At 20.7% G+C, this 22515-nt stretch overlaps 1 protein-coding gene across 3 annotated transcripts; it reads left to right on the top strand.

The window, feature by feature from the left end:
* Window positions 1–108: 108 nt before the first annotated feature.
* LOC129610909 (hyccin) lies at window positions 109–22311 on the top strand. Of its 3 annotated transcripts, XR_008697109.1 has the most exons (7): window positions 109–175; window positions 427–597; window positions 652–912; window positions 980–1484; window positions 1575–1691; window positions 15370–16361; window positions 19522–22311. XR_008697109.1 is itself a non-coding variant. In XM_055523707.1 (6 exons), exons 2-6 carry the CDS (start codon window positions 445–447, stop codon window positions 16308–16310), a joined length of 1977 nt encoding a protein of 658 aa, XP_055379682.1. In that variant the 5' UTR covers window positions 109–175; window positions 427–444; the 3' UTR covers window positions 16311–16652. The 3 variants fall into 3 exon arrangements, 2 of the variants coding, with proteins under 2 accessions (XP_055379682.1, XP_055379683.1); XM_055523707.1 differs by lacking the exon at window positions 19522–22311 and having other exon boundaries at window positions 15370–16652; XM_055523708.1 differs by lacking the exons at window positions 15370–16361; window positions 19522–22311 and adding an exon at window positions 5257–6148.
* The last annotated feature ends 204 nt before the right edge of the window (window positions 22312–22515 follow it).

The following is a 22515-nucleotide window of genomic DNA, read 5'->3' as shown; positions in this document are numbered from 1 at the left end:
CGCATACCGCGTTCATTATGGCTTCGTTTTTATATTAATTTATTTGATTATCGTGACACTATCATGTCTTACAAATTAATTGACAGTAATTGACAGTACTAATTCACCTCTCTACTCTATGATGATTGAAATTAGACTTAAATACAAAGTCTAGTGAATTCAAAGTTCCAAAAAGGTAAGAATTTTATATTTTAATAAACTTAATTATTATTCAATTAAAAATAAAAAATGTGCAAAGTGTGAAAATAATAAGCACCTTTTTCGCTAATTACTTAAATTATATTAAGAAAATTTTACATTCATAAGTACACCAGCAACAAATTGTTGCTTTTATATTCTGATAAAAATCAATTTAGATTTGTAAATTTGAAATTTTTCCTGTAAAATCTATTCCGCAATTGAATTATATTAATTTATTTTATGTAGGAAATGTGATATAAAGTAATGGCTGAAGCAATTGTTCAAGATTGGTTGTCAGAGTATGAATCAATTGAAGATGACGAAGAGATGCGTGTTTTCGCGAATATGCATGAGATGAACCCCGAGGTAGTAGATGCGATCTACACGATTTTAAATGAGCGAATTAAATATCCTGATGTAAGAATATACTTTTTTCTAATATTTTTAAAACATTGGCAATAAATATTTTAGTTGGTACATTCGGTCTGCAATCAATTTCACAGCTTTTATCGGTCAAGTGAAGAAAAACTAAGACGATTCGCTTTACAATTTATTCCAGTGTTGATATATATTTATCTTAATTCTGTAGCAATGGGTGATAAAAAAAATTGCCGTAGTGTTGAAACTTTATTAATTAGTATATATAATATTGAAGTAAGTACAGATGATGGGCAACCGAAAATTGTTTCGTTTCGTATGCCTGTTCTTGCTCAGGCATCTATATATCACGAGGTAAAAAGAAAATTGAATTTTTAAGTAGAAAAAAATATGTACATACATGTGTATTTTTTTAATTTAGGAAAAAAGTACCTTACATGCAACCGATTTGCGAAGATGGGAAGAAAATATTAACCGTGATGTAAAATGGGGTCCACTACCTCAAATTGAGTTAATAAATGCTCAAAATCGAATGAAAATTATGACAGCACTATTATTTTGTTATAATCAACAATTGAGTTTGATACAAAAAGCAGCTTTGTTGCATTTATGTAGAGTTGCATCCCAAATAGTTAATCAAGGTTTTGCTAAATCTGGTCATGTTTATCGTACATCATATGGCAGCGATCCATCAAATGTCACTTCACCGTCAGCACTATCACCGAAAGCATCACCTAGAATCGCATTATCGTCACCATTTTTGATTGAATTAGTGCATTCAATATATTTTGCAATGTTTAATGATTTCGGTACAATTGCTATACAAACACTTGAAGATATTCATCATAGAGCATGTTACGAAATGTTTGCTGATTCTATTTTAGTTACAAACGCAGTAAGACATTCATTACATGCAAATCCGTCAGGTAAATCTTAATTAAAATCAGATTGGTTTTAAATTTTCCTGTAAGGTATAATGTATTTGATTAACTATTGTTTTCATGTATTTTATGTAGGTCAACCTAATGACGGGCCAATGGGATTAAGTGTAGCTCTAACACCAGCTACTACAACCGTTGTTGTTTCGAAATCGATGATTACAAATGCTTCATTTAGGACAAAGAAACTTCCGGGTAAGTGTTTTTTTTTCTTGCTATTTGAGCTTATTTTCAATTTAATTTTCTTCTACACTGCATATTACTGCTGTTCACCGTTATCGAATCATAACCTTTTTTATACTTTATATAAACTAAAAACAACTTAAATATATTTTTGCTGTTTGTTCATTATTCATAATTTAAATAAAAATTACAAAAGTGAAAATATTGTGATATTATTGTGATATAAGAGTGTCAATAAGTTTCTACTATAAATATCTATAGTGTTTTTTTTATATTATTTGCAAGTAATAATGTATATAACATTTATCATATTATATTATTACTTAAATACTGTTATTTAAAATTTTAATAATTATGTCTTTTATATAAAAATTCAAAGTGTACATAAAAAAACGTACAGGTTTCATTTTTTGTGATAAATACGAAGAATTTTATGCATTCTAAAATGTAAATATGCATTCATTTATAAAATTTGGCTTATTAGCTTTTATGTTTGTTTTTCTTTTCTTTCATTTATTTGTTTTTCTGTTGTTTTATTTAATATATTTACTAAATATTTAACGCTTTGGTATTTGTAAGGTCGAATTCCGGATTACCAGAAAAGCTATTTTCAGAAGAATTTCTGTTCTTATTATTTATTATATATTATCATATTATATTTCCAAACATAGTACATACATGATCCACACTGTATATATATAATTTTTTAAAGGTGTTTTGAAATTGTTAGAGTAACCAAAGTGTATTAAATTTTATTGTATTAAATTTTTTGTCTTGCTATAGATCATGTAAATTATTATTTATAATATTATATTTGAAAAAAATTAAAAAATAACTTCACTAAATTGTTATGATTAATTCAGTTTTTCAAGAAAAGCAATCATCAAGATTCGGAACTTTTTGATGATTTGAGAGAGCGTAATGTAGATTCCAAAAAAACATAAAATATGTTAAATTCTTAGTTGTTCAAGGCAAATGTGAAATTAAACTTTGTGCAAATTTACTTCTTTTCCCTATGTAAAATTGAAAAACAAAATGTCTTCAAAACTATTAAAAAAATTGTCAGTTATAATTATAAACCTCAATGTTGGTATATTTTTTTTTAAGTATTATTTAATAATAAAACTATTATAGCGAGAAAATACACCATTGAATTTCATTTATTTTGAACAGTAGTAGTTTCATATACATTCAAATTTGTCGAATCGGTGTTAAGTGTTTTTCAAAATTTTTATTTATTTTTTAATTGTTAATATTAAATGTTAAATAGAAATTATTTTTATTTATAGGGTTTTAAAATATTTTTATGTAGCACTACATTATTAATGTTGTTTCCTACTTTCTATTTTTATTAATTGATTAAAAGCATCCTGTATTTTAGTGGTTTCTTATTATTTAAAACATTATAAAAATGTTAAGAAACGTGTTAAATTTTACATAGTATTATAATTAGTATTTTATCAGCATATAATCTCACAACAATGAAAAAGAAAATTAAACTAAAATAGTTGAGATGATAAATTAATGTTTCTAGTTAAAAAAAGAAATAGTATTGCTTTTCTCTAATAAAAACATTATAATTAAATTTTATAATTGAAACAGTTAAATTTACAATATGCTATTGTATTTTATCGTTTTGTTATTGTAATTATTATCATCGTGGTAATAACTTAAGTTTTATTATAAAATAAACTATTTTGCAACTATATTATACAAGTATTAGTGAAAGTTTTCATATTTAAATTAAATGAAAGATATAGATTGGATAAAAGACATATCTAGATGAAAATAATATAAAATAAGAATTTAATATACCTTAGAAAACCTGGTAAATATTCCGTATATACAGTTTTTTTTATGTAGCAAAACCATTTTTTTTTTGTTTTACTTTCTTCAAAATATACTGCAAACAGTGGGATATTTGTAAACGGCGTTGACTTAGCAATAAACAATTGCTAATGGTATAATATTCATATAATTTAAAAGTCTATATCATTTTAACTAATTATTCCATCAAGGTCAAATAAAGGTCAAAAAGTAGGTTCAAAAAGTTTCTTTAATATTTAAATAGTAAATAAATTACACTCTTAATAAAAAAAATACTTTCAAATTGTGCGACCTGTATGTGATCGCAGCTTAAATCTTGTAGTTACGTTTCGGAGGGAGGGTACCCTACAATAAGAAAAAATTAATCCATCGCAGTCTCTTTTATACGTTACGGTATAATTTTTCGAATATCACTAAAGCAAAAAAAACAAAAATTGTATTTTTACATTAGAAATGTATTACAGCTGTGCAGTTAATAGAAACAATAATGATAAATTAAATTAAAATCTCAAATTTTCAAAAAGTCAAATATTCTCTTTTCAAAGTGACATTTTAAATATTATTTCAGTATGTACTTTACTGTTACAAATAGAATAATGAGCTTTGTTTCAAGATTAGATTTAAAAGTAAATAGTAGCGGCATTTTTAATTTGCATTTTTCACAAATTGAAAAAAGTTAAATGCACATTTATTTTGTAAGTGAATTAGACGTTTCCTTTTAAATACAAATGAGATGAATAAGAAAGTTTCGCATGCGAAAATTCGTTCAATATAGGTAGTATAGTACATAATCTCAAGCAACTTTTATTTTCAAATAAGCAAAGAAAAAAAAAGTAGGTAGATGTATAGAATTAATAATAGGCTATATAAAGAAACAATTTTAAAATATCAATATCAAATTACATTTTGACATTTTGTACTATAATTTTAAAATTGCACTGCAATTAGAAAATTTATTCTTAAAATCATGGTATAAAATTCAATGGAAATGTATTAAATTTTTAGGTTTAGTAGAAATATCAATGTTATATAATATAAAACCAATTTTTAACAAACTTTATTCTTGAACCAAAATTGTATGATTTTTAAATTTTAACTAAAAAATTAAGCTTTTAATGTAATTTTTTTGATTTTGTTGTATTTTTTTTGTTTTTGTTTTATTTCTCTATAATTTTTTTTAATGTTAATGAACCTGTGGAAAATTTGAATTTTTAAAATGAATTTCTCACATAATAAAATCTTCAATCTGGTTCAATTACGTTAATAGCTGTTTTTAACAAATTATATATCGGCTGTTTTATTTAATGCCAAATCTATCTACACCCCTAGCGTTTTTCAGACAAATTTGGAAATGATTTTTGATTTACTCTTTGAGCTTGGTGGCCTGATAGATATATATGGCATTAGTTTTGTTATCTTTTCTTTTAATTTAAACCTTTTAGGCGAGATTTTGTTTGATATACTTTTTTGTTATTACTCACATCTATAAATGTTTTAAAGAATATCTCACTGCTATTTTATTTCTATATCTTTTGAAAATTTTTTAATTAAAATCAAATTAACAAGAAATAAAAGAAATCATTTTTTTTTTTATAAAAGTATAAAAAAATTTTTATATGAAATAAAATTCTTTTGTTTTTATTCTTTTGTTATAAAAAAAAAACAAAAAAAAAATAATAACCAAAATTGACGGATATTTGAAAACTTCAAAATTATAATAAAAAACCTTATGACCTTAATATACATACAGATGATTTGGATATGGAGTTTCTGGCACGATTACCTCCACAATTAATTGAACGTAACGAAAATTTAACTTCTACAGAAATTTTGAATAATGGATCTGCAAATTCATGTATAGATGACATTAACAATCTAAATAATAATCAATCATCTTCAACTCAATTACCAAAAGATGGTAAAAATATATTAGACGCCATGAAAATGAATCCTCGCAAATGGAAAAATTGGGGATGGAAATATAGTCCTGGTAGTAAAACATCAAGTATCGAAGAAGAGCCTGATTCACCAAAAAAATCATTATCATCATCAAAAAATTCCAGTCCGAATAATTCACCTAAAATTAAAACGAAACAATTAGTTAGTGCACCAACTAATGGCGTTAATCAAAATCAACAACAATTGAATGTTAATGCAAGAGATGAAAATGGTACATTATTGCCAATAACATCTGGAAATTCAACAGCATCATCAGCTCTTATGTTGTTACCAGCTGCAATACGTCGTAAAAAAACCCCATCACCAATTAAAAAATCATCTGAAATTAGATCAAGTGCCGGTGCTAGATTATATCAAACTTTAGAAGATTCACAAGACGATTCAGCCGATGAACACGATTCATTATTAGGAAATGTTCGACCAGCTAGTATACATGTTTTGCAGACATCAGCTGGATATACTATTCTAAATAAATAGGAATAAAATTTTCTGTTAAAAAATGCTGCCTTCTATTACGAAATATTTTCCTTTAATATGTTTTATTGTTTTTTAAATGCTAGCTTATTTAAACTGGTAATTAATATGAAATAAGAAAATACTAAAATTTTGCCTTCTCAAAAATCAAATTTTTTGAAAATTTTCTGAATCATTTTCATATTAAATTTCTTAATAATGTATTTCAATATTCGATTCATTTATGACCTAATCTAACAATTATATTTATGATTGGAATTTCCAAAATCAACAAAATAATCAGCTTAAATCACAAAATTCTTATTGTAATTACTTAATGTCTATTATTATCGTATAAATTTAATTGTTATTTTCCACAAATAAAATCGAGTTAAAAAAAATTTCTTATAGTTGATCTAAAAGCATTTAATTGCTACGAAATACTAAATTATCTAAATCATTATCCATAAATTTTTACTAAATTATTATTCTGGATTTTAATCCAAAAATTTTCAATACTTCAAATAATTTCACAAATTATTATTAATTTATATTAAGATAAAGAAGACGAAGATTAATCCTAAAAAATTAAACTTATTGGCAGCATTTTTTACAATGATTTGAATTCTATTTATTTTTAATAGTGTATTTAAAATTCTCTTCTCTGCGTTTTAAATTAATTGAAACATTGTAATGGTATAAAAAATTTTTAATAACTTTCTTTTCTTCAATTATTGGAATTTCTTTTTAATAAGCTGTTTTTTCAAGCAAAAATGATTTATTCTAATTTGACTTCTTTACACCGCAATTTGAATTTTTTTTTTTTTTTTTTTAAATTTTAGCACAATTTTTAGCTAAAGGCAAAATAAGAATTACTTTACTTTACTTAAAGTAGGTTTAGCCAAATTAAAGAAGCAAAATTGTTATTTTCAAGCTACATTTTGCAGTTTTCAAATTAAATATACAGAATTCTACTTTTATAGTAAATTTGCTAAAAGCACATAAGTTTTATTTCTTTCCTTTCTTTGTTTTTGAATGAGGGCATGGAGCTATATTGTTATATAAAACTGTTTAGAACTACAGAAACTTGTACTTTTGATAGGAAAAGTTGAAGGCAATTTTTACTTTTAAAGAAAAAAAAAAATAATTAAAATCTATAGTAGTTTTTACTGTACTCATTTTAAATGTAAATTTGCTAAACTTTCATCATTTTTTTTTAATTTATTTATTTGCTAATCACTGTTAAAAGTGAAAGGACAACAATTAAACTCATTTTTTCCATTTTTCATAAAAAACAAGATAAATTTGCTTCAAATTCCAAAATAAGAAAATACATAATTCAATTTTTTTTATATAAATGTAGCTATATATAATTTTAATTAAAAAGTATGTAGTCATTTAATTGTTATTTTTAAATATAAAAGTAGCTTAATCCTTTAAGGCTGTCCATTATAATTTGTTCTAGCTTATGTTTTATTGCTTTATATTTATATATACAAAAATATAAAATAAAAATTATTGTAAAATATTTCTAGGTTTTTTTCAACGATTACATCATATTTAGTTCAAATGATTTTGTTTTATATTCTTTGCTTTAAATATAAATTAAAATATTTAATGCATTATTTTTATATTAAATACAGAAATATAATTATAACATCTTTCAATAATTATAAGTTAAAAACATTATAATACCAACAAAGTATGGAAAATATTCTATATTGAAAATATTCTATATTCAGCTATGTTATGTAAATCGCATTTACTCACTTAATTTGAACCTGATGAGTAAAAAATTGAGATACAGAATGAGGATTTAATCCTCCAATTGAAATTTTCTAAATTTTTCATGTTATTAAGAGATAAAAATTTATTTTTCTTATATCATTACATTTTTATCCTATAATATATTGTAGTAGAACAATCGAATTATATCGGAAGTATTGAGAAATAAATCTACCAAATATCAAATAAATCTATGAAATATTACAATAATGAAAAATTTATATAAAATAAAGTTTATTTTTAGGTGTTCGATATTATATTTTTAATTAAGGCATTTGAATTTTATTATTTTTTTATTTGTAAAAATCAATTTAACTACTTCTCTTTAAATTCTAATATTAAATTCTAATATTATACAAAAATATTACTTATTACTGGTAATTTTCATCCAATAAAATTTTTAATTTATTTTCATAATTATATAGAATAAAATTATTTCTGCTTTGTATAAAATTCAAGCTTTAATATATATTGCCATATTTTATAAATTTCATTAATTATTTATAAGTTTTATAATTTTCCATATAATCAAAAGCATGAACTTGTAGAATCAATTGCTTTTGTTAAGCTTTATTAAGCCATATTAGATAGACGAAATTTTCAAAAAAAAATATTTTTATAAAATAAATTGATAATTTTTTGAATATACAAATTTCAAAATGAATGTGCTCTTAATTCGAAAAAAGATACTTTATTTTGTTGTAATAACATTTTATTTCTAAATAAGAAAATCAGGTTTTATTGAAAATTGCTTATGTTTTCGACAAAATACAGATTATTAGCATACGAATAAAGTGTCTTTTTTTGAATTAAAGGGAGTTTTCTTCATTTTCAAAAATATTTAAAAAAAAAAAATAATTATTTTATATGTATACATATATATATTGAAAAATTGTTGAAATTATATTTAAATTTAGTTATGCAATTTGTTAAAAATTTAAGTTTGAAGAAAAAATTTTTTAATTTAATTTTTTCCAATTGGAAAATATAATTACGAAAATATCATTAAATCATGTATCATGAAAGAATTAAAATTTCACTTTGTTTTGTACTATAATTTCTTCTAAGATTCTTGCTATTAATTTTTGCAATTGATTTTAGTTAAAATTTTATTAGATTCTTGGATTTCCTCTTTTATTTTTCATAAATTTCTGTCTAGTCGAAAAAAAAGTCAAAATCTATTTTATTATTTAACTTTAATTATATTTAAAATAATTGATATAGAAAAAAAATATTATTTATGTATCTCGAATATTTGATAAAAAAAAATAAAACCCAATGTATTTATGTAATAATAAAGTTTTCCTTTATATTTGTATTAAATTAAATATATTGTTCAAAAAGAACTTATAAACCATAGAAAATTATTATTAATTAATATTATTACTATTAATTATTTCAAATTATATTTGGAAACAGGAAATATTTTCAAAAACAAATAAAAAAAAACAAATTAAAATAGGGTCTTCCTACTATTCAAATTTCAAAATAGTTGGTTGCATAATTTTCTTCAAAAGAAAATCAAAACAATTTTTTTTGTGTTCAAGAGTTTTTTATGTCTCTTCTATAATAAAAATATAAATTAAATATTTTTTAAAAGTAACTCTTCTTAAAAGTAAAGTCTTATTAACTGTTCACATATTTGACAAATTTACGAATCTGAGTTGTCTGAAAGTTGTATATGGTAAACGCTGTTTTATATGAAATTTTGTCTGGTGACAAATAATAGAAATTACTCTATTTTCATTAGATTTATTGTTAGATTTTATGGCGACAATCAGTTTTTTAAGAAATATTGGAAAAGCGATTAGCTGATTTAGTTTCATGTATAAACAGTCACCAGACTTTATCGTAGATTTAATTTTAGATTTCTTATCTTAAAATATGATAAGTTTGAACCTAATTTATTAAAAAACAACAAATTGTATTTTATCAACATAAAACTAAATAAAAAAAACCCTATTAAATTTTAAAGTCATTAGACCCAATCCAACAAAATAATTATATTAATTCTTATTTATTATTATTTATTTTAACATTAAAAAAAAATTTCCAATTCTGAATTAATTCTTTTTTTTTTTGTTTTAATTTACATTATGTTTAATATATTTTATAATAAAAACTTATATATATGTATTTTAAGTATGTAAATTAAAAAATTGACTTTGCATGCGCTTCTTTTATAAATACAAGATGCGTTTTACTCCCGATTCATTATACATAAGAGTAGGTCTTTGTTATTTTTTTACCGTTTAATCAGATTTCATTTTACTTATACAATGTAATTTTATACAAGAGCATTAAGCAAGAAAAAAAATTATTTTGCTACACGATAAAATAAATACGATAAAATAACTTTGTCGTTCACGAAAATACCTTGAATCGGGAGATGAACTAGGTATAAAATGATTACCTAATTGAATCAAAATACTAATTAAGAAAAATTTTTAAAATCTTTAAAAAAAAGAAAATAATTTAAAAAATGATAATTATAATTTTGTATATACATATAAACTATATAGTACGTATGTATGTATATTATAAAATGAATATTTTATTGTAGTACAAAAAATAATTGTAAAAAATTTATAAAATTATAAAAAAACACAAAAATAAATTATTTGCCATTTTTTTTTTGCTTTCATTTTTATATTTATAAATATAATGTAAATATTATTTTAAGTTTTATACATAAAAAAAATGATAAAATTATTTTATTTTTATCACATTTTAATTAATTTTTAGCTAAAATGTAGAATTTGGCTGTTCTTTTTTGTTTTTAGTTGATTTCAAAAAGCTTTATGAATGCCTACATAAATAGCTCTATTGTATGGCTTTAAAATTTCATTATAGTAATTTCATTTATATATTTTCTTTCTTTTTCAAATCATCTGATTTTCAAATTCATTCATTTAATTCTATTATACTTGATAATACACAAAAAAAAAATACTAAATGAAAAAATTATGTTAGAAAAAAAATATATCAATAAAGAACTATGGCGATGACAAATAATAATACAAAAATAAAATACTTATAAAATATAAATTTAATTCTATTGAATTTTTTCCAATAAGTAATTATAACATGTTTCAAATTTTTCTCTTAAAATAAAAAGTAGGGTGAGTTTCGAACTACCAGTGGACAAAAAACGAATTTTTATTATCGTCCGATTTGAATCAAATTTTAAAAATCAAAATTCAAATTACAATTTAAAAAATTTTGGTTAAAAAATGTTATGGAAAATATAATGCAATTAATATCTAATTAAAAGTAAAAATATTATTGGTACAGTCAACATACAAACTTTATAAATTTAATAAAAAATTTTACTTTTCCAAGGTAAAAAATTTATTATGTTTCGAATAATAGTAGAATAGTGTTTTCTGAAATGAAAAATATTTTTTTAAAATCTTTTCTGAAATATTACTATAGCCACAGGTAAAGCTACCCATAGGTACGGAAACTTACTCTATGATATATAAATTATAGCTTGATAGTTTTTATTGTGTATAAATTAAGATTATATAAGGCAAAAGAAATTCTATATTTCTTTTCATATTAAAAGCACAAATATTTATGTTATTCAATTTTATTTATTTAAATAAAAAATATTTTTGAAAAAAAAAAAATATAAATTAATTTTTTATTTTTTACAATTACTATACTTATACTATTAATACTACTTATAAAATTAAAAATATAATTAGAATTAATTGTTACAGTTAAAATAAATCAAATTTCTAATAGTTTCGCTATATAAAATTAGATTCCAATATTTTTTCAAATAATCATATTAAGATAATTTAGACTCTAGAGTGGATTGTGATGCAAATTATTTAAATTTTTTTAATTATTATTTTTATATAATTAAAATTGATTGTGACAACACATATGTTTATTTATATATGCATAATACAAATCCATTTAACTAAATGAATATTTCTAGCATTATAATGATGGATATAATAATTATAAATATATTTTTATAAAAAAAAATTAATTTTTTAATAAATTTTTCTAAATTAAAATCAATTTTTAGAAAAATTTCTCTTAGTGTTGATTTTTATACTTTCGTAATGTGAAACAATAGGTTATAACTATAATATCGTGGGGAGCATTCTCATGAATAAACTGCTGTAATATAATATCATTTTTATTAAGATTCAACAGACCTATTCACACTTTTTATTTTCTTTTTATAATCTAGCGTTGAAGATTTTCGATAATTCCAATATTCACTTAAAATTCTAACTTAAATCTTAAAAATCTTTAAGAATATTAAGTATGCTAAAATAATTTTAATTTATCGAACAGCATGTTCGATAATTTTAAGATTTTGTATTATATTAAGATCTAAGTAAGAACTGCATACTCGTAAATCTCCATTTTTTTTATAAATTTTTTCAAATTGAACCTAAAAATGACAAAAGTTTATTTATATTAGAAAAGTCTATGCATAAATTATCATCATTGCTATTATTCAATTTTATCCTAAATTATTTCTATTGTTATTAGTTTTAACGCTTATAATTAGTTTATAAATTTATTTTTATTTTTTTTTCATTTTATTAAATACGATAATAAGTTTTTTGTAATTTTCAATACTATACTTATATTAAATAATCGCTTAACCTATTATAATTATAAAAAAGTTTTTTGCATTTAATATAAAAATTATTAAAAACAAAGAAAAAAAATTATATAATATGATATAAATTTATAAAAATTTTAAAAATATATAAAAAAAATTTTGATTTATATTCTTTAATTTATTTTATAAAAAAAAAAATTGATTATTAACAAATAATTATTTAAAATTTTTGATTTTTAATTTTGTGTTATGTAAATTTGCTAAAAATACATTATTAAATTTAATATTTAATTTTGAAAACGTTGAATTAGACGAATGTAAAATTATAAAGAATGCATGCAAGAAAAATAGGTAAGCTAAAAATATAGAGAATTAAAATGAGAAAAAAAAAATTATTTAATTCATTTTTTGTTGAAATTTAAAAAAAAAATATTTATATTGAGAAATTGTTAAAAAATATATATATATATATATATAAATAAAATTATTTAATATATTATTTATTTATACATGCTATTCTTAAAATATACTTCTAATATGCATAATATATGTATACATGTGTATATATTAATATGTATATGATGATAGAGAAGAATATACGTAATTATATATATATAAGAAGGAAAAAATATTTAATAAATTTATTTCATGATTTTAATAAGAAAATAAATATTATGTTTCATTTCAAGACTCTTTTGAATATCAAAACAACAATAACCTTATATAATTGTTATCAGTATGCAATATCATTTTTTTTTCAAATTTGTACTATGTTTTGTATAAAAGTTTTAATTTTTTTTAAATAATCATTTAAAAAGAATATAATACTAAAAAATTCGATTATTTCTTAATAAATAAAATTAAATTATAAGTACCATAACCATAGACTAAGTATAAATTAGTTATAATTTATTGTTTAAAAGGTATTTAATCATTTAAATTGTAAAAATAATTTTTATTCTTAATAAAATCAAAATAGAGATTTTCATAAACGCAATTCTGCAAAATAACAACTGTTAATCGAAATACTGCTACAAAAACATAACGTGATAAAATATGCAATATATTATTTTTAACTATTCTATTAAAATCAAAACAGTTGTTGTGATTTAAACGCGCTACTAATTGCACTAAATTGCATATTTTTTTACATAATATAAATATGCGCCATTTTTACTATAAATCGCGATATACTGCGTTTATGAAAAGGCCTAATATTATACATTAACATTATATAATAACTTATAATAAACAATTAAAAAAAAAAATTTCTTGTCATAATCATAACAGATTTTTGACACAAGACTGATTTGATAGTTTCTTGTCAATTTTCATTATTATTTAAAATAGGATTATTATGCTTTGAAAAATTTCCGTAGATATATTTTTGTGGTGAAAAATTATTTCATAATTTAAAATTAGTGATTTGCTGAAAATTAGTGCTTTGCAAAATATTTTTCAACATTAATTGTATTTTATTTAATGATCGTAACAAAATCATTAAAAAATTTTTGAAGAATTAAACTTTATTAAAAATATGAAACCAGAATATTTCCCTTCTAATTTTTTCTCTCATTTTTTGACTTTAGTAATCCTGGGATCATTAATTTTATTTATAAAATTGTGTATTTTATTATAATACATTATAATTTTTAATTTTTAGTGAAATTATTTTTTTTTTCCTTCTGACATCTCGATTACACTTAACATCATTTTTAATTCCTGTATTTGAATCTTATTTAAATTATAATTTTAATATTTTTTTATGTAAAACGTGCAGTTTGCAAAAATTACCTTCACAATTAATTCAATTATTTTTAATTATTTAGGATATTTATAACCTATGTAGTACTGCAAAAATTTGTAACAATTTCATGTCATAACTTATAAGAATTAAAAATATATAACTTATGTATTCACAACAACAATAATGGTTTGTATTGCAAATAAATAAATGATGCAATGTTATTCGTAAAGAAAAAATAAAATTTTGTTCAAAACACCCCAGTTTTGTTCCTGTTCTTTGTATTGCACACTTTTAAATTTTTTGTCAATAAAGCATTTCTTTTTGTCATTTAAGAATTGTGGAAAACAAAAAGTCAAATGTGTATTTGCAATAAATATAAAAATTTTTCATACAAGTTTAGGAATTTTGACAAAATTTTATTAACAAATTATTTGATTTCAAATTTAGTTTTGATTTTTTATTATAACTCTTATAAATAGAAATATTATGTATTATTTATAAATATTGTCAGTTAGTATTAAATGCTCTAGTATTACTTAGTACTAATAATATTATAAATGGTCTGGTAATACTTTCTAACTATTGACTTTCATTTAAAATATTCATTTAATCAAAAAAATTTTTAAGTCATTGGCAATAGATATTTCACTTGCATATATGTATTATGTATATATATGTGCATGTATGTATGTAAGTGAATTACTTATAAACAATTATTGCTTTTTTTCACATTGTCTAGGGTGCCTTTTTTTTCAGTATCTTTTCAGTTTCGGTATATATTTGCATTGACATCATTTTGAATGCTGTTTTCTCTGATTCGAAGTGAGTAACTTCACGTAGGAATTGGGATTTATATTTTGTATACGCATTTATAAATACTATTTAAGTAACAATTGCATATGAGTTGAATTTTCAAAATTGAAAAATCATTCATAAAAAAAAATTTTCAGCTTTATAAAAATATTTGTATTAAAAACCAAAAACAGAAATATTTTAAAATCTTGTTTATTTTTTTTTATAATTTTGTAAAAAAAATGATATTGCGTACTAATAATTAATTTTCCATTATAATCTCATTATTATCTAGTATTTTTTTTAAATGTAAACTAACAATTAATAATTTGTAGAACTTTAAAACAATTTCAAACATAACATCAATTAAAATTTTTATTTTTTAATTAATATAAATTAATTTAAATTTTTCGGTTGCGGTTGGATAAATTTAAAACATTAACCCAACAACAAAAACAGTTAACCAAAATTTAGTTATCTTAAAATATAATTTTAACACCTCCTTAAAACAAATCATAACCTATATATTCCAGATGATATTCCTATACAAATTGAGCAACAAAATGCTAGTGGTTCCGTTCCATTAACAAGCATATCTGAAGAGGATGGTGGTGATAAGAATCAAATTGGTACACGAAATATTGGTATACGATCAAGTAAAGAAGGTGGTGTTGGCGGTATTAAGGCTCAAGCTCAAAAAGCATTGATTGCTGGATTTAAAAAAGTTAAAGATAAAGATAAGGATAAAGAAAAAGATAAAGACAAAGATAAGGAAAAAGATAAAGATAGCAATGTTAAAATATCTTCATCAGTTATGAAAAATGGTAGTATAGATATATCTGCTGGAGGTAGTAGTAATGTTGTTACAATTGTTGGCAGTAATACTAATGTTAATGTTGGTAGTAATATTGCTACTAGTGGTGCTGTTACTATTGTCGGTATCAATGAAACTACTACAACAAAAGTACCACCAAAAGTACCTGCTAGACGTGATAAACGTACATCAATTCAAGTGAATGATACACAAGATCATCAAATAAAATCATTATCATCACCACAAATTACTGCAGCAATAAAACATAATCAAATATTAAATGATACTACAACAACAACTTCATCAACAGATATAATTAAAACATCAAAAGCAAATATTAATTTAACAAATAAAAATACAGATATGATACCAATGCAAATTTTATCAAATGGTAAAACAAATTTTGTCGTCAATGATACTAAAATAGATGGATCAATTGTTGTAAATAATTATGATTCAATTGATTCCAATTATTGTGATGCATCGGATTCAGTTATTTCAAGTAATGAGGTTTCTTTAACAATGCCACCACAAATAATTAGACCATCAATAACAGCAATTATTAATGCAAATATAATGGATTTACAACATCACGAACAGCAACAACAACAGCAACAACAACAATCTTTACAAAAACCTCGTATACAAAGTGAAGTATAAAATAAAATAAAAAACAAAGTATTATTTAACATTATTTAACAAAAAAAAAAGGTAAGACTTTTCAATACCTACATAAATATTAAAAACTTTAGAATAATGGAAGAGAAAGGAAAAGAAAAAAAAAATTAATTTTATTTTTCACGTTTTTTCAAAATGATTTTAATTTTAAATTTAATAAATTTTCCTTTTTATTTTGACTGGTGAAAGTATTTTTTGTGTTAATGTACTAAAAATATATATTAAATTTATAAAACAATATACATTTTATGAATATTACATATATATTAAAAAAAAACAAAACTTTATTTTTTTATATATTAAATAAAAAATTGAATTTATTGTTTTAAATTTGACTGCTTGAAAATTTCTAAATTTACAAAATGTAAATCAAAAATCGAAAACTTTAAAATGAATCTCATAATATACACATAACATAATGAAATAATAAAATTTTGAATTTAATTTATTTACAGAAGAAATTTAAAAAAAAAATACTCGACATTATTATATAATAATAAAATATTTAATGTCTTCTTGTATTAATTTTAATTTTTAAATGAAGATTTTTTGTATATTTATGCACTACGATTATTAAAAGAATTATATACATATACATATCTACGTATAATTGAAGTTAACAATGAAATATTAAACTTATTATTTTAACACATTGCTCATTTGCTGCAACAGTGACATTACTCGCTGTAATAAAACAAAAATAAGCAATTAAAACAAACGCAAAAATGTCAATATTTTAGCTAGAAAATTTGCGATTACAATAAATTATAAAATAATGCTATAACAAGAAAAACTTATTTAATTCCAAAATTTTAATATGACAATTTTCGCAAATATACAAATTTTGAAAAAATCGAATATGTCAGTGTTACAGTAAACAGGCGATCTTTTTTTACTAATTGATCATCTCTAAATATTTGATCTTAAATCACTAATTCTTATGTAAATGAAAATTTCTTAATGTATTATTTTTAAATTTATAATTTTTTCACAAAATGAAAATTCAATGGAAAACTTTCACTTACTTTTTTTCTAACCACAGCACGTAAACAAAACATTTTAATTTAGTGAATAATAAAATTTTTAAACTAATGTTATAAAATGTATTCATTGAAACAAAATTTTGTAACACTTTTTTTATTAAACTCAATTCTGAACTGGTGATGACATCAAACTTTAATTATAGAAAATTATTACAAGAGTTCTATGTTCCATATGAAAATTAAAAGGAAAGAATGTTTAGTGGTCCTGTAATACTCACCTTAATACATAGAATTTTTTTTGGAATTGGTTTCTCTATAGTAAAATGAGTAAATATAGGATAATGCGAAAATTAAAATTCAAGAATCATTCTTTTAAATTATTTTTTTGTTTCAAAATTAAAATTGATTATATTTTTTTGTTTATATTAAGTTTTTCTTATTCGCAGCCCAATTTTATAATTTTATCATAAAAAAATGTAAATAATAAACATAAAACGATATTTTTCTCCGAACCTTACTATTATTTTAGTAAAGCTTTAAAAATTCAATTTTTTTACGCTACATTTAAGAGCTTCCAGGAAAAACTCTTCTTTTTCCTGGAATGGCAATTATAACTATAATTAAAAATTTTCCGAGATTTTCAGTCGAATTTTGTATTGTTGATATATCCATTGTTTGAATATTTGGTGAATTGTGCTGGATTTGGCAAAATACAATGCCATTTTATTACAAATTTTAAAAACTTAATAGTTAGGTAGTTGAACTAAAAAATAAACTTAATTTTATTTAAAATATAACATGTAGATGTGTAAATAAATCAAACCATTTTAAAAAAATTAACAAAGGAATTTCAGTCTTCAATAATTGTCGATACGTTACATGTTATCACACAACAAAAACATTATTTCTTACGAAAACAACTGTGTATCAGCTTCAAAGCAAGATAACAAAATCATTTTGTTACCCAATTTTGAAAATTAATAATTATGTCTAAAGTCAAAACCTGTAAGTTTATTCATTAAAACATGCCGAATTTTGGATTAAAAATCCTAATACCGTAAAATATAGATATTTATTTAAAACAGGAACGTTACATAATTTGGTTTTAAACGAAATAAAACAAGTGTGTCTTGTAATTCGAAACCTATTTGCGTACTATACTCGTATTTAATTATTTTTCTCTGTTTTTAATTAGAACTGATTAGCATAATTAATAATATATAAAGTAAATACAAATATGCAAAATAAATATACAATATAATTAAATTGTTTTATTGATTTTTTTCTTTTTTTTTGTTATTCGATCAGTAAATGTACTTGAAATATGTTGTATATTTGTAACAATTTGACAATTTATAAAACTAATTAATAGTAATTTCAATAATTACTTACAAATATATTAAAAAGTATTACTTAAATAAAATTGTGTTATAATAATAGTTTAGTTGTAACTTTTTTAAACAATATTAAAAGTTGCATTTAAATACAATGATTTACGGCAATTTAATTAAATAATAACATGCAAACTGGTTCTATGAATAAGATATTAGAAAAAAATTATTTATAATTTTTCATTATTCTAATTCATATTTGTTTTGTTCGCCAATAATATCGAATATGCAAGTTAATTTGGATCACTATTACTTTGGAAGTTCATAAGAAATTTTTTTTTAAATTTATTCAAAATTATTTAATAAAATTATTAAAAAAGAAATACAAAATTGCATATTTATTTTCTATAAAGTAATTTTTATATAAAAAAAATTTTCTTTCATTAAATAAAAATTTTGTTATTGTATTTCGTGCACATATTATTTTCATTAAAAAATAAAAAAAAAATATTAAAAAATTCCGTCCATGTTCTGCTTGTATTCAAGCTTTTTGAAAATGATTCTGTTTTTTTTTTTTTGTTAGATTTAAATTTAAAATAAATAAATATTTGCTTTCTGTTCATTCTTAAATGTAGATGAAAGGGTAAGATTCTGATTATTATACTTTTTGCTTATTCAAAATAAAAATAAGTAATGAAGGTCTATAATGAAAATATTTCATTGTAATGGACTTGAGTATGCTTGGTGAAGGGGTTTACATATTTTAATGAACTTTATTTAATAATTAATATAATCGATATAATTTTAATGGCTTATTTTTTTTTATTATTTAAATATTATACATTTATAATTTTATAATTTCATTTGATTTTCTTTTAGATTCAGAAGATGTTTATGACGATAATTTGAGAAAAATATAATTTATAAATGTAAATATGTTGCGCAGTGCAATAATTAATTTATAATTCAATTAAGGTTGTAGTTACTAATAAATTTTGTAAAAAAAAAAAAATAAAAAAATTTATGGAACACTAGGTGTATTTAAAATAAAATACCCTTGTATTTATTTTTTTTTTTGTTAAAATAAAATTAAAAAATCTTCATTTAAAAATTGTTGAACATTTTTGTTTTTATTTTTAATATTGCATTTTAGTATTTTTCTTGCATCAGGTTTTTTTTTGTATTTTAATTAAATTAAATTTTCAAAAAATTATTTAAAACAAATTATATATATATAAATTTATAAAAATATGTTTATAAACATATTTACTGTAATGTGCTAATAATGTATTACACAGATTCATTGTTGGGTAAAATTAATTTTAAATTGCAAATAAATTATAAATATATTATAAATAAAAGAAAAAAGAAAAATAAATAAAGAATTTGTTGTCGAATTTAGGCCCTTATTATGATCGGTGAAGCGAATGAAATTTTTGGCGAATATGAAATTTTGGTATTATGATTAGCGAATTCGCCTAAATTTTGGCGAATGAGCTGTCAAATCTGTCGAATGAAAATTCTGTGTGACAAACTTGACGAATGAAAAATCAAATTAATGCATAAGTGTTTTTTTTTTTTTATTGGACATTATAGCATTTATGGTGATATAATGGAAAAATCTAAACTATCTGTAAAGTAAATTCATGAAATTCTACAAATTATTATAAAAAATATTGATTGTTTAATATTAATTTAAGCGTGAAAAAAAACGAACCAAAAACAATTCGAGCATTTAAATAAATTAATGGACAATAACCCCGCAATTGAAGAAGGATAGAAAAATTCAATTGTTTTTGTAAAAAAGCAAAAAAAATGTTCATACATATGTGATGTTAACCTTCTTATTTTCGGTATGTTTACTGTACGTCTTGCGGTAGCAAAATTTTGGATCTGATGAATGAAAACATTCGTCGATCATAATTTAAAATCGTCATTCGATTCGCCTAGTCCATTCGACTCGCCTAGCCATTAGTTTCGCCGATCATAATAAGGGTATTAATTTAAAAAGCATGTACGCATTAATTGTAATCTTTATCAAATTTAAAATATATATTTTGTTAAGAAAAAAAGCAGAAAAATCTTAAAAAAAAAAAGAACTGGAAAGAAAAAAAAACTAGACCATAGCGAATTTATATCAGATTATATTCTAATTTTATCGAGAGTCATTATGCAAAAATTAATTTCGAGAATATTATTTCAATTGCAAAATTCTAAGAAGAAAATAAAAAATTTATCTTACTTTTAATTTCATACAAAATTAAAATTCATATTCAAGCGTTAAAATACAATCTTCATATAAAAAAAGACTATGATTTTGTTTTTATTAAGAAATTTATCATTTTTAGGTTAAATTAATTAAGAATCAAGAAATACATAATATTTATTCTTACAATTAACAATTTTTCTTAATTTAATTCACTAACTTCTATCTGATTCAATATCTGATTAATATTAAATTTTCATATTAAATCGATTCTTATTTAAATAGTTTAGAAAAAAGATAAAAAGGATAGGGAATGCAAATAATTTGAATTTATTTTTGATTTTTTTTTGAAATTATATGGCACTTGTTATTAAAACTTCTGTAATATATATTTTTTGATTTTTTTTTAAAACTAATAATATTAATTGTTGTATAAAACATATCCTAGTTTATATTGAATTTTTTGTTAAATTTTAAAAACTGTAAACAAAATACCATTTTCCTTTTGCTTTGTAAAAATTCTAAATGTATTCTGCCATAAAATATTGTTATTATTAAAAATATATTATATTGATCAGATTTATCTTGATTTCAAGTTTCAATTAATTGAAAATATTAATTAATTAATTATTATTTTATAATTTCTAATATTTTCGAGTTCATTAATTTTTAAAAAATTTAATTTTCATTGAATTAATAATCATTCACTTTAAAATCAATTTATTATGTATATTATTATTATAATTAAATGGAATATATTTATAAATGTATTAAAGGGAAAAAGAAATAGATTTGTAAAAAATTTGTAAATTATAAATATTTAAAATAAAGCCAAAGTAAAAATATTAAAACTACATAAAATAAATATATTTTTGTGATGTTGATTTAAAGTAGATAAATAATATGTTTGTATTATAAAAGAGTTGTTGTAAAAAACCAGTTAATATTGTAAATGTTTCAAATAAAATTAAAAAAAAAAACAAAAAAAAAAAAATAATTTCAACACATAAATTTTATGAAATATGTAATAGAAACGTCAACAAAATATTATTTAAGATTAGAAAAATGAACATCGATATTTTTTCATATTTAATTTTTCAAAATTTTAACAAACAAACAGTTTCAATTTTATTCTTTATATTAATTTATAAAATTTAATTACATACTTACATAAAAAAAATTATTATAATAAATTATAAAGAGAATTTTCACACTGATTAGGTAGCATTAAAAAAATTTCCTTCTTTTATAAGTATTTAATTTAAAAAAATTTCTCTTTCAAATTATATTTAAAAAATAATTGTACTATATTAAAAAAGAAAAAAAAAATTAATCTTTTCAAAATAATTGCAATATTTTCTTGTTATGATTCTAATTATACAACATTTATGTATTTCTTAAATATATAATATTATATTATACATGTATAAAGAGAAAAAAAATAATTCTCAAATTCAATAATTAAACAATTAAGTTAAATAACTATATACAATAATTGCAATATATTTGAAAAACTTACTATATATAAGTGCATGTGTATGAAAATTTTAAGTATACATGTTACGTATTATATAAAATTTACATATAAAATATTATATACAAAAATATGATAGAAATTAAGTATGTAAAATAAATATATTTAAATAAAATAACAAAAAAAATTATTA

The sequence above is a fragment of the Condylostylus longicornis genome, unplaced genomic scaffold (genome assembly GCF_029603195.1).
Source record: "Condylostylus longicornis isolate FDR11 unplaced genomic scaffold, ASM2960319v2 ptg000048l, whole genome shotgun sequence".
NCBI lineage: Eukaryota > Metazoa > Arthropoda > Insecta > Diptera > Dolichopodidae > Condylostylus > Condylostylus longicornis.
This window is presented reverse-complemented; position numbering and strand designations above follow the sequence as displayed.